Genomic DNA, 17,496 nt, shown 5'->3' on the forward strand with positions numbered 1-17,496 from the left:
TCACCCTGCAAAACCTTCATCTGATCAAGGCTCCCATCATACACTAAGTCCTGCTCACCTAGGGTTCCTGTCCCATTGACTTACTTTGGCTCTGGTCTCCCAACATAGACAGTTTAAAAGAAAGGATACCATCTGTATTGGAAGCAAACATGGTCATCTTTCAATGTGCAGCTGAAAGGTATGAGAATGCAGAAAATTAATGAACTGAAAAAAAAAATTCCTTTCAAAGGAGGTGAATATTTTGTTGTAAATTCTGCAGTGTTGTTACTTGGTAGAAATGAAATCAGGTTTAAGTTTTATCAATTGAAGCACTAATAAATCAAAAGAGAAAATACAAGTATTGACGTAAAATTAAAAATATGACACAATGTAATTCTGCTTTATTTTTCATTGGAATAGTACATTTGACATCGTCACATTATTTCAGCTATTGTTTTTGCACTGCTAGTTGTTTGTGGTCCAGTCACAAGTCACTTGAAATACCCAAGGTCTTACTTTTATGCAGATGTGTCATTAATCAGATACATTTACATAGGATGTATTATTTATTTCTTTTACTAATCTGATTAAGCTTTTTTAATGGAATTGGCTGCAACAATGTCATTGAATAAACAGCTACATCTCTTGCTTAAACTAAAACATAAAATTAAAATGAAAAAGCTTAAATACATCTTCTCAGCACAATCCACAGTGGAACTATATTGTAAAAGTATAATTTTTTTTGATCCTGACCAGCAGGACCCTACAATTGGCAGATCAATCAATAAACATTTACTGCAAGTGCAAAGTACCTCTGGACTCAAGTTTTCCTCGCTCTTTCCTGCGAGGGATGAGTGGGAATAGGGAATGAGAATTAAGCAATTTAAATTGGCATTAAAAAAAATGAACATCTTTGTGGATCATTGAGTATTTGTAGCCATATTGAAACTTACTGAAAAGATAAATTTTAAAGAGGCTACATCAAATAAAAAGGCACATGTTTTGGTGATGAATTATCCATTGATACTTACAAACAAAAACCATCTTTTTTTTTTAAAAAGGACAATGCTGTTATTTGGAAACAGAGAAATGTTACTGGTGTTAGTTTACTTAATTAATAAACTCAGTACATCTGTCCAGTTACAAAATTTACTCATACAGTTAATCCCAATAATCATTTGAAATAAAATCAAAAACGTTGTTACTGAAACAAAAATGGAGATGGAACAAATAAAGAATAACCTAGACAGAATGCTACTGATTTAAAGTAGTATTGAACAAAACATCATTGTGGGCTGTGGTCTCACTAAATTGGTTCCTTCATGGATCAAAATAATTCCAGTTGACTGTCCAAATTACAAAAATTTTAAATTTTCTTTCTGCACTGTTCAAGATATCATTTTCCAATATACTATATTTGTACAGGCTAAGTCAGAGTTGGAATGATTCGTGTTAGAAGTAAATCCAATTAAAGAGTCCCACAGGAATCTGTTTGGAAGTTTTCATGCTTCGCTGCTGTAATCTTGGTGGAAAATCCATTTAAATAAGGTTTCCAGAAACCTTCTACCCACTGACAGCGGTCAATCAGGAAACCACTGAGGGGTTTTCAACATTTGTGTCATAGCCAGCATTTCCAGCCATCTTTTTGGTTAGCTTTCAGATGGTGCAGGTAACACCTTTTAGTAAGTTACAAGCAGGTGAGATCATTCTCCAGTGGAGGCTTTGGAACTAAATGGTCTTTCTTTACCTTACTTTTGACTTTTAATGAGCAGGGTATAGAAGTTAATTCACAATTCAATATGGTTCTTGACTATGACAGTAAAAATGTAACGATGAAGAAACATTGAGCAAAACCACAAAATTGTCCCACACAACTGCTTTGAATTTTTCTGTAATATTTGTCGCTGTTAAGATAGCTTCTCTTTAAAATATGCTTGGACTATCAAGTGACCCATCTTAACCTACAGAATTAGCATTGAACTACATCTTATCTATAGCAAGGCTGTTTAGCAGCAGAAAGACTCTCCTCTCAAAACAAAATTGCGAATAAGGCACTAAAAATTACTTTTAGATAGCATTATTTAATGTTATTAGGTGGATTTCAAGCAAGTGAAAGGTGATTGCCAGATATTATCTTAGAATGTTTTTTACTTCCATTATCCTAGCAATTAGTCATGATTGGAAATCAAGCGAAACCAAGTTCATTGCCAGTCATGTGAATTGTGCAAACTGATATGTAAATTGCAAATATTTGCTTTTACGTGACCAAGCCAACCATCCATCCACACGTCCAGGCGGTACGAGGATGGGAGTGCTGCTCAGCCTGACTGACTGCCTACCTCCCTTCTCAGGTGTGCTTGAAGCACATGGAGATACCTGAGCCCTCTATGAATGGTGGGCACTGAAGTGTCAACCCCCAGGGCCAAATTTTAATTTTCTTTCATACCTTACACATTTTCTTCAGCTTAATGTTTATGCCCCATTAACAAAAAGAGAGCTTGCATACGCATGAACCAAATTTGTTCTGCATGTTCACACTTTCACAGCCGGTTAGTTTTGACTTGATTCCAAAATATTCCACTCCTGAAGTAAAGCATGTCTGTATGTGTTATTCTGGCTAAAAGTCAGAGTCCAGCTTTTTATTGTGACTCCAGAATTTTAAATATCAAGTCTGTTTGGGCCAGTTCAGAGATAACTTGGACAGTATTCTCCAATACCCCAGTTTATTTCTAGTCCCTTCAGCTGAATTAAAATTGCCTTCTCACAAATGTTAAGTGCTAGAAGGGTTGTGTATAAATATCCAATTAGATTAGATCTTAACGACATGGCATTTCATGGCACATTGGTATCCCTTGAGATGATATAATTTTCCTTGAGAAAGGAACAGGAATATCACACTATACAGGGAAAAATTCTCTTCAGAAACTGAGGCTCAAGACAGTGTTAGGACAATGCAAGAGTGCAAACATTGCCAAAGATCCACATCGTCCATGATTATAGCTGAGTATTCCTAACATGTGCAAAATGGAAGAGAGACTCCTATCTCCAGCTGTGATTGGTAGATTCATCAATAAAAATAAGAGAGTCTGATTAGTTTCTTCTTTCTTGAGTTGTACGTCACAGTGCTTGAAGCCAAGTCTTTGGAAATAATTCCAAGAATTTGTACTACTTAGTAATATGGCCAAGAAATAATGCATGACACCATTCCCAGTGTCATGTCTGTTCAGTATTTGAATGTTAATTACATGCTATTGCTTCTCACTGCAGAGTTCGGAGAGGTCCCTGACACATCCATCGTTTCCCATGTAAACAAGGCTCGTTTTGTTTATGTAAACATACCAGTCTGTGACCTTTTCCTTTGCTTCTTACAAATGTAATAGATAGGAAAGATAAACAAGCCTATCAAAAGAAAAGAAATATATTGTGTTACAAATACTAATTAACATAATGTTATAATTTGCATGTAAAAGCAAGAGCTGTCATTGTTAATGGAGTTACATGATAGCAAGCTCTGTAAGTAATTGTTGTCTTGCAATTATTTAAACCTACACTTCAAAAATTAAATAAATACATCATTAGGTACAAAAATGCACATTTTGCATTTGGCAATTATATAGTATTGTTTTTGTCATGTCATAGGAATGGAACACTCAAAGTATTGTTGTGATTATAGCTTTGGTTCAAGAGAATGTAATACATAATCTACAAGATGATGCAATGTGATTTAAAACAACATAAAAAATATCAGAAGTGAATCCAATTATTGCTCTATTACATTGAAAACTATAATTCCCATTTAAAACCAGATGTGATGCAGATCACTATTTGTGTGTTCTACATTGCCAGTTAATGGATAGAGGATAATCATCTGAACAGCACAAAATGCAAATGTGTTTTGTGAAACTGAGAATCTGGGAGAAGTAAATACAATGATTCTTGTGTACATTCCTTTGACAAATACAAATATGCAGGTCATTTCTTTATAAAATGGTAAAATAAAATTGAAGTGTTATTCTTGTATTTGGCAGCATCAATTACAAACAGATGAATTTGGTGCAGGAGAAGGCTATTTGACCTCAAGTCTACCTTGCCATTTAAGCTAACCTAACTATAGCCAAATTCCCAATAACCTCAAGAATCTACCTCCACCTCAAAAATATTCAATAATTCTTCTCCAGAGGGTAGTGCAGACAGAGTGTTTTAAAGACTCACAACCCCCAAAACAGAAAAAAAATTATCCTCATCTCAGTTTAAAACTAAGGGGGTCTTCCATTTCAGACATTGTATCCTAGTTCTCGCCTCTCCCACAAAGGGAGAACATCCTGTTAGCATCCATCCTGACATTGATCTTCACACCTCAATAAGATAACTTCTTATTCATCTAAACTACATTGGGTAAAGGTCTGGGTTATTCACACTTCCATTACACAATAACCATTGCAATCCCAGAAATCAGTCATATGAACCTGTGAACGACTTCTAAAACATTTTTATCTCTTCTTAAATAAGGAGACCAAACCTTTACTCAGTACTCCAAATGTGGTCTCACCATTCTTTTACAAATGTGGAAAAATATCCCTATTGCTTATTACATCCCTTGCAGAAATGAGAAGTTTCCGCTCACCTTCCCAATTACTGACTGACGTTACACAATATAATGTGTTAGGCCCCCCAAAATTCCATTGTATCTCAGAATTCTGCAATCTGTCTCCATTAAATAATAAGATGCTTTTCTAGTTCACCTGCCAAAGTGAACAAATACACATTTTTGTAGATTATAGTCAATTTGTCAAATTTTTGCCCACTCACTTAATTATCTACATCCCTTTGCAGACTCTTATATCATCCTCACAACTTACTGTCCTACTTATCTTTGCGTCATCAGAAATTTAACAACCATACATTTGGCTCTTCATCTAAGTCACTGATGTAAAAGAGTTAATGTTCCAGCATTCATCCATAGCAGTCCAACCATTAAATCATGTTGATCTGTTTATGTTTACTTACCATCTCCTGTAAGCTAATAAACCCCCTAGCTGCTGTCATGCTATTTCCTAAACAAAGAGTTTTCCAAGTGCACGCCATATCCTCCTTAATAATATATGCCTGCATTTTTCCCACTGGAAGGTGTTAAGTTAACTGGCGTATCGAGTGTCTGTGGCATTAATCACCGAATGATATGGATGTGCAACGCTATTTTGTCCATCCTTGTTATTCCCCCTTAACTGCTTTGTGGCTTCCAGTAATCTCTTTAAAAGTTCCATGTTTTTGCTGTCAATATCCGACTGATAGTTTATTCCACATATTGATCACTTATTATATGAACAAGACTTTCTTGATATCTATTAAAAAAAATCATCTTGGAGGTTGCACCTGTTATTCTGGTAGCCTAAAATAAAATCTCTGGAATAATGTTATATGCTTCTTGTGATAATACTGCCCCTTTAACAAGGTTATTTTGCTCTTGGTCTTTTCTGAGAGGGGTCATACAGGCAGAGGTACCGATATGTCTGAACTGGCTACTTTAATAATGGCTAATAGATACTGCCAAAGGCAACAAACAGGAGGCCTTTAGGGTTTTTTTTTAAAAACACTTGTACAATGAAAGGGAATGGCAAGTTCTCTCAGATCAGGGATTTTTCTAACTTGGTTTAGTTTTCAGCTGCGGTCCCAGAGAAACAGTTGTTGAGATTCTCTCTCTGACATGTCTCCTGTACGAGCTAGTGTTTGATTTTACCTTTTTTGCTAAGCGGGTGTTTATGGAGATGTTGCAGGAAATTGGAACAGTGTCATTAAATTGCGGTAGAATCGCTTGGGCTTTCAGATAGGTTGATATTCTGTATTCTGTTCTCTTTTGTTTGTGTTTCATTCAGTAGCCTTTAAATATTTGTTTTGTTTAAAACTGAGTGGTTTGACCAGCTGCATCACTATTGGAATATCCACCTTACACCTGTTTAAAACAACTAGAAAAGTTAGGGTCTGGGCTACCGTCTTGAAATTTTTTTTTTGGGGGGGGGGGGGGGGGGGGGGGGGGGGGGGGTTCTGGCCTGGTCCATAACACTCTGTAATATCAGTCTAGAAAAAACAACAAGTTTCTAAAGTCTCTTCTCACAGCAGAATTTTACAGTTCTCTAGCTTCAGATTTGCCTTGGTGGCCTTCCAGCGTCCATCCATCTCAAAAGAAAAGTCCTGAATTTTACACTTGGTAGGTCAGGCTGAGGTTGGTCTGTCTTCCTTCACCCTATTGAAGCCAAATAATAGCCACTTCCCAGATCAGGTAGTGTCAGGAATGTAGGTAAACTCGGATTGAATTCCCTTCACTGGTCCCATTTCTACAATGGCTGCTTTGCCAACCCCTTACCCCCCCCCCCCCCCCACAATCAATGGCTGCCCTTCCCACGTACTTTTACCCCCACCTAGTCTTTCCTTCAGGATTTGCACTTCTCTGCCCACTGCATGATTCCCACATTTACCCTGACTCTGTAATTAGATCTGTGGCCCCATCAGCAACTACTACACCCAGTGGCGCTCCTAGGTCTACAACAGTGCTGGCTATTCAAATACTTCTCAAAGGGCATTTATAAGGATTTGTTCCTTTCAACTTACAGCCTCTAACACACTAATATTTACAGACGAGCAGAATGGGACAAAGGGTTAGATTTACATGTACTCCTTGAGTCACAAATCAATGAAACTAATTTTCACAGCAAACGTAAATGTATTAAAACAGACCCAAAAGATCATCCCACAGATGGGAATGAGTTTGACCATAACCTCATGTATTCTGACATCGAGGTGTCCATTGACAAGACCAGGGAAATTTTATTTTCCTATCCACCAGCATTCCCATCAGGTCAAGCCGATTTTGGAAGGCTTCTGAAATATAAGTTTGTTTGAGAATTCAGTAACCTTCACGGAAGCCTGCTGAGAAGTTGGGAAGTTCTGACAATCAAAAGTTATCAAATGTCATTATTTGATACAGTTATAAATTGTATGCAATGATTGATTGTACAGTTCTGTCTTGCAAAGGCAAGTCAGCATTGCTTTAATCACCATTGTGCAAGTGCTGAGATGGTTTACAGTACTTTTTACACGGTAGACTGTGTTACTTTGCACTCAAAACTGAAGAAGAAACAGAATATCATGCTGGTGTCATGATCTGAAGTGATTTAAATACACCGTATTTAAACTGGAAAAAATCTGCAACTTCTGTTTGAAAAAAGAAATCATCTGTTACTGGAATGCTTTGACTGCAGACCATTATTGTAGCTTAGATAAAAAAGCTAGTCTTTTTTTCCAATTTCAATAGGCTCTACTGTATAGTGCATCAATGGTTTGTTCAACATCTACCTTCATTACGAATGCTAGGTTGAGTTTTAAAAGATGCTTAACAACTTATCTCAGCAGAAGGTTCCATACATCGATTGATTGACAGTCTGTATTTGATATCATTACTTAATAGATGCTGGTCCTCCTACAAATAACACTTGAGGGGATTTAAATTGTTTTCATTAGATCTGGATTTTTTTTATCCCTAGTATGAAAGGTTGTGTTTGTGAGTTACAGCCAAAGTACCCTCTAAGCTGAGCAACTGTGCATGCAGACATTACCATGGGAATTACCATGCCAATCATAGCATTGCTGCAATGCACAGACCTGAACGGTCTGTGCTGCCACAAATATAACTTGAGGCGAGAGCTGTCTTAAATTGTTGCAGATTTACTTGATTGTACACCAGTTTGAAATACCTCATACTGTTGTTACATGAGTCCCAAGGACTGTACAATGGATACTGCGTAACTGAAAATTACAAGGAGTCACGGAGGGTGATATAAGGAGAGACGGTGAATTACTGGTTTGTGTGTGCGTGCGCGCGTGTATGTGTTTATGTATGTATGGAGTGAGTGGTGAGAGTTAGGGCACAAAGGAAGGATGTGGAGAGGTGAATCAATGACTCAATGAATCCAGGCGTGCCACCTGGGTTTTGGAAAACCTGAAGACTGCCAGCCAGTTCATGAGGTGAAAATATTTGCAGAAGCAATAGGGTCAGGGTTCAGAAGTTTGAAATTTACATGACTCGCAATTTCTGAGCCGAAATACAAAAACATCAACTGAAATAAACAAAATGTGTGTTCTGACTCGATGCTGTAGAGCTTGATTAGCTTCTCTAACTTAGATTCAACAGCTTGGGTTATTATCTTAATTAATTATTACTTTGTATTGATGGGATAGTTCAATGTTCAGCCTTGGTGTCTTTTAACACCATTTACGATATACATGTGTTGTTAATCTTTTCTTCCAATCGAATTGCAATTTACATTTGTTCGTATTAAATTTCATCTGACATTATTCTCCTTACACGAATGTCAAACTTACCAATTAAAAAAAAATCTACAAAAATACACCATTCGGCCTATGGTCAAAACAACACACAAATCAGAAATTTAGTGGCATTATAATGTAGAATTGACAAGATTACATTTGGGCATTTCTTGAGGTTTCCCACAAACTTTACATCCAAGAGGCAACAAGGAAGTGTGCTGTCCCCAATTCCTGTTGCTCCATTCGTTACTACAACAAAACTAAAACCCTTCTAAGCATTTAGGAGAAACTGGTAAGTAATACTTAAAGTTAGAATTTAATAACAATTCTGTTTATGTTATCACACTTCCTTCAGTCAGTCTTGAAACATATTGCATTACATGGATATTATAATTATTTCTCCCCAAATTCAGAATTTAAGTTGCTGTACAAAAGACTTAACCTGCAGCCAACAAGTTGAATTAGAAACATTTGTGGGGTTTTCAGACTGCAAAGAGCATGGAAATATTTTTTGTCAAAGAGAAAATATTGTTAAACTCAAACAATATTCAAACTAATCTGTACATTATGTACACACACAATGGATCTTAGTATATACAAGTCAACAATTCTATTTGGCCATCTCCTCACTGTATTCTTAATGCACTGGAACTGCCCAATTCCACCATTTAAAAACTTACCTAAACTCCTTATCACCTTTTAAAACTATAGAACCACATAATCTCTTTCAGTTTCTTTTCTTCCTAAAATTTATGCACATTTAGAAGAAAAAGAAATGGTATTAGCCATTTGTTACTTATTGGTTCAACTTGTTGGATTTCATACACTTTTAAAAGGTTGACATTGCTCCTTTCTCTGCACTTTGGTTTCACAATAAAAAGACAATGAGAAAGCCTTAGAAACTGTAGACCTATAAATATTGTTAGTATTCACCATATCCATTACCAAGGCTTTGAGGAGATTGTACACAAAACTGAGACAATGGTCAAAGTTTCCTGAGGTCCTATCCCAGCAATAGGTCACCTACTGTATTGGAGACTATGCCGATAGCAGGGTTTTGGGAATGAAATTGTTGAAATGGGCTCTACCTAAACTGATCTGGGATCAATATCCTAGTGGAAAGGCTAAATAGAGTGGTCACAAGTAATTTAAATTGGGAAATGGGAGACAGGGCTCAGGGAAAGTTAATACTGCTTCAAAATAATTAACATGATAGCCAGCAGAGAGAGAAAGAGAGAGATAGAGAGAGAGAGAGAGTCAGGAATCCTACTTCAGATATGGCAGGTAATAGCAAGACTCTCAGAAGTGTAGTGATTAAACTGGATGAGAAATAATAAACAGGTGAATAAAGCATGAGGCACAGGTTACAGTTTATGCCCCAAATAAGGGTTCTACATACAAATGCATGGAGTATAAGGAATCAATTAAATGAGCTGCAAGCACATAATCTAATGAAAGATTAAAATTTAGTACCCATTACTGAGACATGACTGCAGGATGTTTGGGACAGGGGACTAAATATACCTGGATATAGGGTTTACACGACAATAGAGAAAATGGCAGAGGACGGAACAGCTTTACTGATTAGAAGTAAAATTACTTCAATGGTGAGGGAAGATATAATGAAGGAAAAGCATTCAGTGTAGACTGTATGGATGGAACTGAGGAACAGTAAAGAATCTGAAGTGGTAATAGGCACCGAATACAGACTGCTGAGTAGCAATTCTGAAGTGCTGGATTGTATAGATGCAAAAACTAGGCAATTGTGAAGCAAAGCTAGAGTAGTATTAATGGGGGATTTTAACTTTAACACAGATTGGAAGAGGCAGACAAGTATTTGTCAGAAAGGTAGTGAATTTCTGGAGTGTGTCTGGGATAGTTTCTTTCAGCAATATGTCCTGGATGCAACAGGGAACAAACAAGATTGGATTTATTAATGAGTAAGATTTAGTTAGTAGCCTGTGTACGAGAACATGTATCAACATTTGAAAATGAAAAGCCTAAATCAGCTGGTAGACTTAGGTATGGTCAAGATGACACACAGACTGTCCACTGGGAAAGTCTGCTAATGAGCAAAAGTGGAAGATATTTAAAGAAACATTTAACACAATACAAAATCAGTTTATATCACAGAGAGGAAAAGACTCCATTTCACACAAAACAAACAGCCATGACAACTAACGAGATAAGGAACAGCATAAAACTAAACAAAAGGGCTTAGAAAGATACAAAAAGCAGCACAGATCCTGCTGAATGGGAAAGATATAAAGACAAGCAAAGGGCCACAAAGCAACTTATAAGAAATACTAACCGGAATTATGAAAGGGAACTTGCCAGGGTCTTCAAAATCAGTAAGAACAAATGTTATAGTTACACAAAGGGAAAGTGGGTGGTCAGCAGCAATGTTGGCCCACTGAAGTCTAAAAGTGGGATAATTGTTCATGACTATGGAGAAATGGGAGGCATGTTGAATGATTACTTTGCCTCAATATTTACAGCACGAAAGGAGCACTGCTTGTCGGAAGTCCCAAGGAAATAAATTGTAGTTCAGGAACAGGGACTGAATAAAGTTAATCTAAATAAACATCGGTAATGAGCAAATTAATGAAATTAGAGTAAGCAATCCTTGGGACCCCATGGTTTCCATAGAGGGTGTTAAAAGAAGTAGGAGAGCACACTGTATAACTAGAATAATAACCTTACAGAGTTCCCAAATGCACGAGTTGTCCCACTGGAATGGAAAACCGCATGTCATTCTGCTTTTTAAGGGTGAAAGAGGAAAACCAGGGAATTACAGACCAGTTAGCCTAACGCCTGTTGTAGGGAAATTGTTGAAGTTTATTATCAAGGATGGAGCAATTGAACCCCTTGAAAATTTTCAGTTAATCAGGGACAGCCAGAATGTCTTCATGATGGGAGGCATATCTGACAAACCTTAATCGATTTTATGAAGAGTTGACGAAGGTAGTGGACACAGGAATGCCCATGGACGTTGTTTATATGAAATTTCTGAAGTCCCACATAACAGACTGTTAACTGAAGTAGAAGCCCATGGAATTGAGGATAAATCACTGACAAGGTTGGGAAATTGATTGAGTGGCAAGTGACAGCAAGTAGGGATAATGGATAAGCACTCAAATCGGCTGGATGTGACCAGTGGTGTCGCACAAGGATCTGTGTTAGGGCCTCAATTATTCACATTATTTGTTAATGACTTAGATAATGGCATAGAAAGTGATTTTTTTGAATTTGCTGATAACACCAAGTTAGGTGGCATTGTAGACAGAAGGATATTGATACACGGAGTGAGTAAGCAAATCTGTGGCAGATGGAGTTCCATGTAAGGAAACATGAGATTATCCATTTTGGAATGAAAATCAGATCAGGGTATTTTTTTTAAGAAGGTATGAAGTTAAATAGAGTGGGTGTCCAAAAAGACTCGAGAGTTCAGGTGTATATTTTTTGCATGTTTATGAAATCTAATCAGGAAAGCTAATGGAATGCTGGCCTTCATAATGTAGAGGTCTGGAATATAAAGGATGCAGAAGTCACGCTGCAGTTATACATAGCTCTGGTTGGATCGCACTTGGAGTACTGTCAGCAGATCTGTGCACCACACCTTAGGAAGGATACATTGATCTTGGAGGGAGCATAATGAAAATGTACAAGAATGATACCTGTTCTTCAGGGGTTAAGTTATAAGGAGATATCATACAAATTAAACTTGTGTCTCTCAAATTTTGAAGGTTCAGCAGTGATCTGATCAAAATCTTCAAGATTATTAACAAGAAAAGACAAGGTAGATAAAGATGAACTATTTCCACTGGTTAGGGATTTTAGAACTGGGGCATAGTCTGAGAAAAACACTGAAAGAACTGTGGATGTTGTAAATCAGAAGAGTCTGAAGGCATAATCTTAAAATTAGGGCCAGACTATTCAGGAGAGCTGTTAGGAAGCACTTCTACACACAAAGGATAATAGATATTTGGAACTTTCTTCCACAAATGACAGTGGATACCGGATCAGTTGTTAACTTTAAATCTGTAACAGTTTTTTTTGCTAATCAAAGATATTAAGGGATAAGGTTCAAAGCAATATGCAGTTAGGCCACAAATCAGACATGATCTCATTGAATGGTGGAACAGACTTGAGGAGATGAATGGCCTGTTCCTATGGAGTTCTGCTCACTAGGTAAACAGACCAGTATCAGATGATCACTAAATCCTGCTCACCTTAGTGCACAGAATAACTTGCAAGAAAATCCAGGGTGTGGATCTGGGCTGAATTGACACACTGCATTCTTAGTATTGACAGCAAACTGCCATGCTTGCCATTCCTCAAATATCTTGTGACTATAAATAATGGACAACATCATGCAATGCAATACACAAAGGTGTTCAAGCAGTGAATTTGAAAAAAAATGCCAGACCCACCCAGTCACCAACTTAATACAAAATCTAGGAAAGTTCAAAGGCATTCAGCTGTTCATTATTGCACAGAGGTGATCCTGGATACATTAAGATTGCTCCCATAACATAAATCAAAGTAATCTGTGCAATGGCAAACCCAATGTGGCAGTTTTTTATGGTTGGGAAATGCATTACTTAAGTAAAGAAGGTTGTTTTTACTTATTTTCAACCTTTTTACTTATTTTCTGTAATTGGTGTCTCAGGTTGCAGTACAGTTCCGTGAGCAGCCTACTGGTAAAACCCAAGTGTTCACCCTTCATATTTGTGTTCAACCAGAGGATACTAGCAGTTTATTCCAATGTTTGGGGTATGGAGAGGAGGGGGGGCAGGGGATATTACAATGAAATATTGCTCTGTTCTCATTTTTGTACTTTTTAAGCATCAGTCTTTTCATGATGATCGGCAATGGGAGTTTTGATACATTCCCAATTAAATCCATACACAATGAAATACACCTGGACAGTATTTCAACTGAAATCAAACTTTCTTAAATAACAGATGGGGAACTAATTCGTGCTGGACGTATTCTGCTAGCTTTGCTTTGTCATTTAAAAAAATCAAAGAGTCATTTTTAATTGATAATATTTTAATATCATGTAAATTTGTCTTGATTACCATTCACACAATGCTGATTGGGTAATCTAGACAATTGCATCAGTGCTCTTCACTTATATCTTGGATAAAATATTCACTTTAATGAAGGAACAATACTAATAAGCTTAGGAAATAGACTCTCCCACTATGTGCTTGTCCTTAAAAAATGTAAATTAAGAGGAAAAGTTAGATCTGGTTTAAAAAACAAGCTGCATTTTTTTACCACAGCCTTGGGCTTGGACTTGTCTTGACCTTGAGAATTTCTAGTTCATCCACTTCTAATGGGCAGTGCAGCTTGCTTACAATTGATTCAGAACTCTATAACCTAAGTGTTTCAGATAAGACATCTTCTCATTTTAAATCAAATTTTAAACTTGATAACATTAAGTACCTCAGCACTGTTTTACCTGTCAAAATGGAATTAATTTTAGATAGGACTCCATTGTACTAAAGATTAATGAAAACTAATGAATGTTGATAGTCATGGTACTATACTGTATTAAAGGATATCAACAAATTGGTCAGCAGTTATCAGAAAAATCTATATGCTCTCAATTCAATTATTATCTGATCGTTGCTTTTTAAAATTGTGTAACAGCTTGGCTTTTCCTTTTCTGAAATTTGATAGTTAAATTTGGGAAAGGCTCTCGTCAAATCCGATAATTGAGGTAAGGCTATTATAAAAATATCATGACATGAGCATAACAAGGTCCTAACACAGTTTTGTTAACCCCTGCATTATAGTTTACATATGTTAGGTCAGCTTAGTTACACAGTTTTTAATATACTTAATTTGAATCAGTTGAAACATTTGCACACGAAAGTAATTAAAGGTAAGCCCTTGAATAAGGCATTATAGAACCATAGAAAAGTGACAGCTCAGAGAGAGGCCTTTCACACTATCATGTCTGCCAGCTGAATAAACTAGTTGTCCATTCTCAACCCATTCCCAGCACCTGGTCAAGAGTTCAGGCACAAATCCAGAAAGCATTTAAAAGAGTCAATGGCTTCTGCCTTGAACATCAAACTGGGCAGCAAATTCCAGACGTGCACCACTTTCTGGGTGAAAAGGGTTTTGCTCATTTCCCCTCAAATCCTTCGACCTTCGATCTGCCTGTTGGTAACTGACTTCTCTGCAATGGGAAACTGGTCTCCACCGTCCACTCTATCCAAGCCCTTTTTTTAATACACTTCCATTAAGTCACCCCTCAGCCTCCTGAAGGAAGACAGTCCTAGCCTATCCAATCTTCCATCATAGCTCTCGAGAGCAATTACATCCTGCTTGTAACATGGTAACAAAAAAAAAAGACAGAACTTCATCTGTCGCCTAACCACTGTCTTTTACAGTTTCAAACTTCCAGCCTGTTTTTGTATTCAACACCTTTCCTCATGAGGGAAAGCCTCCAACATATCTCCTTCACCATCTTAACAAATTGCCCTGCCACCTCCAGGGACATACGAACATGCATTCCAACATCTCTCACTTCTTCTACCCCTCTCAATACCTTCCGATTTATTGAGTATACCCTCACTTTGTTTACCTTTTCAAAATCCATAACCTCACAATTATTCAAATGGCATATCACTTGCCATTTTTATGCCCACTCAACAAATAGCTTACAGTACATTCTCCCTGTGTCTGCGTGGGTTTCCTCCAGGTGCTCTGGTTTCCTCCCACAGTCCAAAAATGTGCGGGTTAGGTGAATTGGCCAAGCTAAATTGCCCGTAGTGTTAGGTAAGGGGTAAATGTAGGGGTATGGGTGGGTTGTGCTTCGGCGGGTCGGTGTGGACTTGTTGGGCCGAAGGGCCTGTTTCCACACTGTAATGTAATCTAAATCTAATCATTATACCATTGTTAATCTTTCTCTTTACGATAAAAACCTCCTGGCAAATTATCTGATCATGCCTCCCATGTTTGAGTCTAAATTATTAATAATTGCCACAAACAACAAAGACCCAACACTGAGCTGTAACACCACTGGAAACCATTTGCCACTTGCAACACATGCATTGCTCATTACCCTTTTATTCCTATCACTAAGCCAATTTTGAACCTGACCTAGCATGTCTTGTTAAAATGGGGAATCCTTTCGCAGACCACTTATCTGACTGAGATCTAGAGTCATAGAGATGTACAGCATGGAAACAGACCCTTCGGTCCAACCTGTCCATGCTGACCAGATATCCCAACCCAATCTAGTCCCATCTGCCAGCACCCGGCCCATATCCCTCCAAACCCTTCCTATTCATACACCCATCCAAATGCCTCTTAAATGTTGCAATTGTACCAGCCTCCACCACTCCCTCTGGCAGCTCATTCCATACATGCACCACCCTCTGTGTGAAAAAGTTGCCCCTTAGGTCTCTTTTATATCTTTCCCCTCTCACCCTAAACCTATACCCTCTAGTTCTGGACTCCCCCGACCCCAGGGAAAAGACTTTGCCTATTTATCATATCCATGCCCCTCATAATTTTGTAAACCTCTATAAGGTTACCCCTCAGCCTCCGACGCTCCAGGGAAAACAGCTCCAGCCTGTTTAGTGTCTTCCTATAGCTCAAATCCTCCAATCCTGGCAACATCCTTGTAAATCTTTCCTGAACCCTTTCAAGTTTCACAACATCTTTCCGATAGGAAGGAGACCAGAATTGCACACAATATTCCAACAGTGGCCTAACCAATGTCCTGTACAGCCTCAACATGACCTCCCAACTCCTGTGCTCAATACTATGACCAATAAAGGAAAGCATACAAAACGCCTTCTTCACTCTCCTATCTACCTGCAACTCCACTTTCAAGGAGCTATGAACCTGCACTCCAAGGTCTCCTTGTTCAGCAACACTCCCTAGGACCTTACCATTAAGATGTACAAGTCCTGCTGAGATTTGCTTTACCAAAATGCAGCACCTCGTATTTATCGGAATTAAACTCCATCTGCTTATTCTCAGCCCATCTGGTCAAGATCCTGTTGTAATCTGAGGTAATCCTCTTCGTTGTCCACGACACCTCAAATGTTGGTGTCATCTGCAAACTTACTAAGTGTACCTCTTATGCTCGCATCCAAATTATTTATGTAAATGACAAAAAGTAGAGGGCCCAGCACCGATCCTTGTGGCACTCCACTGGTCACAGGCCTCCAGTCTGAAAAGCAACCCTCCACCACCACCCTCTGTCTTTGATCTTTGAACCAGTTCTGTATCCAAATGGCTAGTTCTCCCTGTATTCCATGAGATCTAACCTTGCTAATCAGTCTCCCATGGGGAACCTTTTCAAACGCCTTACTGAAGTCCATATAGATCACATCTACTGCTTTGCCCTCATCAATCCTCTTTGTTACTTCTTCAAAAAAAACTCAATCAAGTTTGTGAGACATGATTTCCCATGCACAAAGCCATGTTAACTATCCCTAATCAGTCCTTGTCTTTCCAAATACATGTATATCCTGTCCCTCAGGATTCCCTCCAACAACTTGCCCACCACTGAGGTCAGGCTCACCGGTCTATAGTTCCCTGGCTTGTCTTTACCGCCCTTCTTAAACAGTGGCACCACGTTTGCTAACCTCCACTCTTCCGGCACCTCACCTGTGACTATCGATGATACAAATATCTTAGCAAGAGGCCCAGCAATCACTTCTCACTCCAAAATCTCTACTTTGTCTTCATTTTGATGTGAATTACAGGCTACCAAACAGTACTGGATGAGGCTGTGGGATATATATATAGCCCATTCAGAGACATAATGGAGGCTTCATGTCTAAAATGCCCTAACTTGTCTGCCCTCTTTACAAATGCTGATTGATTGATTGATCTCCTGTGCATTTCTTTGAATTTTCTCTTTACTTGAAGGGAAAAGAAACAGCACTGCTGAATACAGTTCTATGAAATAAAGCATACAGAAATATTAACATGGAGCTTACACAGGAAATAATGGCTATAAGTTAGATTGGCTGTGAAAGCAGACACCCATAACTTATCCAGGCAAAAACATTCACAATCAGCAATACAAGGCCAGTTTTGCTCATTAATATTTTACTATATTGTTGACACACTATCCTGCCCAGGGACTATACATATTAATGTTCCAGCATACTACATCTTAAGTAAAGATGCCACTGATTTGTTACTGAGCCAGAA

The 17,496-nt window shown here is 38.0% G+C and overlaps 1 protein-coding gene across 2 annotated transcripts in view; it reads right to left on the reverse strand.

The window, feature by feature from the left end:
• Window positions 1-358: 358 nt before the first annotated feature.
• rnf217 (ring finger protein 217) overlaps window positions 359-17,496 on the reverse strand; it is an 86,224-nt gene continuing 69,086 nt past the window's right edge. For both annotated transcript variants that reach the window (XM_087980679.1, XM_043684048.2), the window contains one exon: window positions 359-3,378. In XM_087980679.1, coding sequence (XP_087836805.1) covers window positions 3,305-3,378 — 74 coding nt within the window. In that variant the 3' untranslated portion in view covers window positions 359-3,304. The remainder of the gene's footprint in view (window positions 3,379-17,496) is intronic.

The sequence above is a fragment of the Chiloscyllium plagiosum genome, unplaced genomic scaffold (assembly GCF_037043375.1).
Source record: "Chiloscyllium plagiosum isolate Xiang-an unplaced genomic scaffold, Cpla_swu_hap1 HiC_scaffold_3, whole genome shotgun sequence".
NCBI lineage: Eukaryota > Metazoa > Chordata > Chondrichthyes > Orectolobiformes > Hemiscylliidae > Chiloscyllium > Chiloscyllium plagiosum.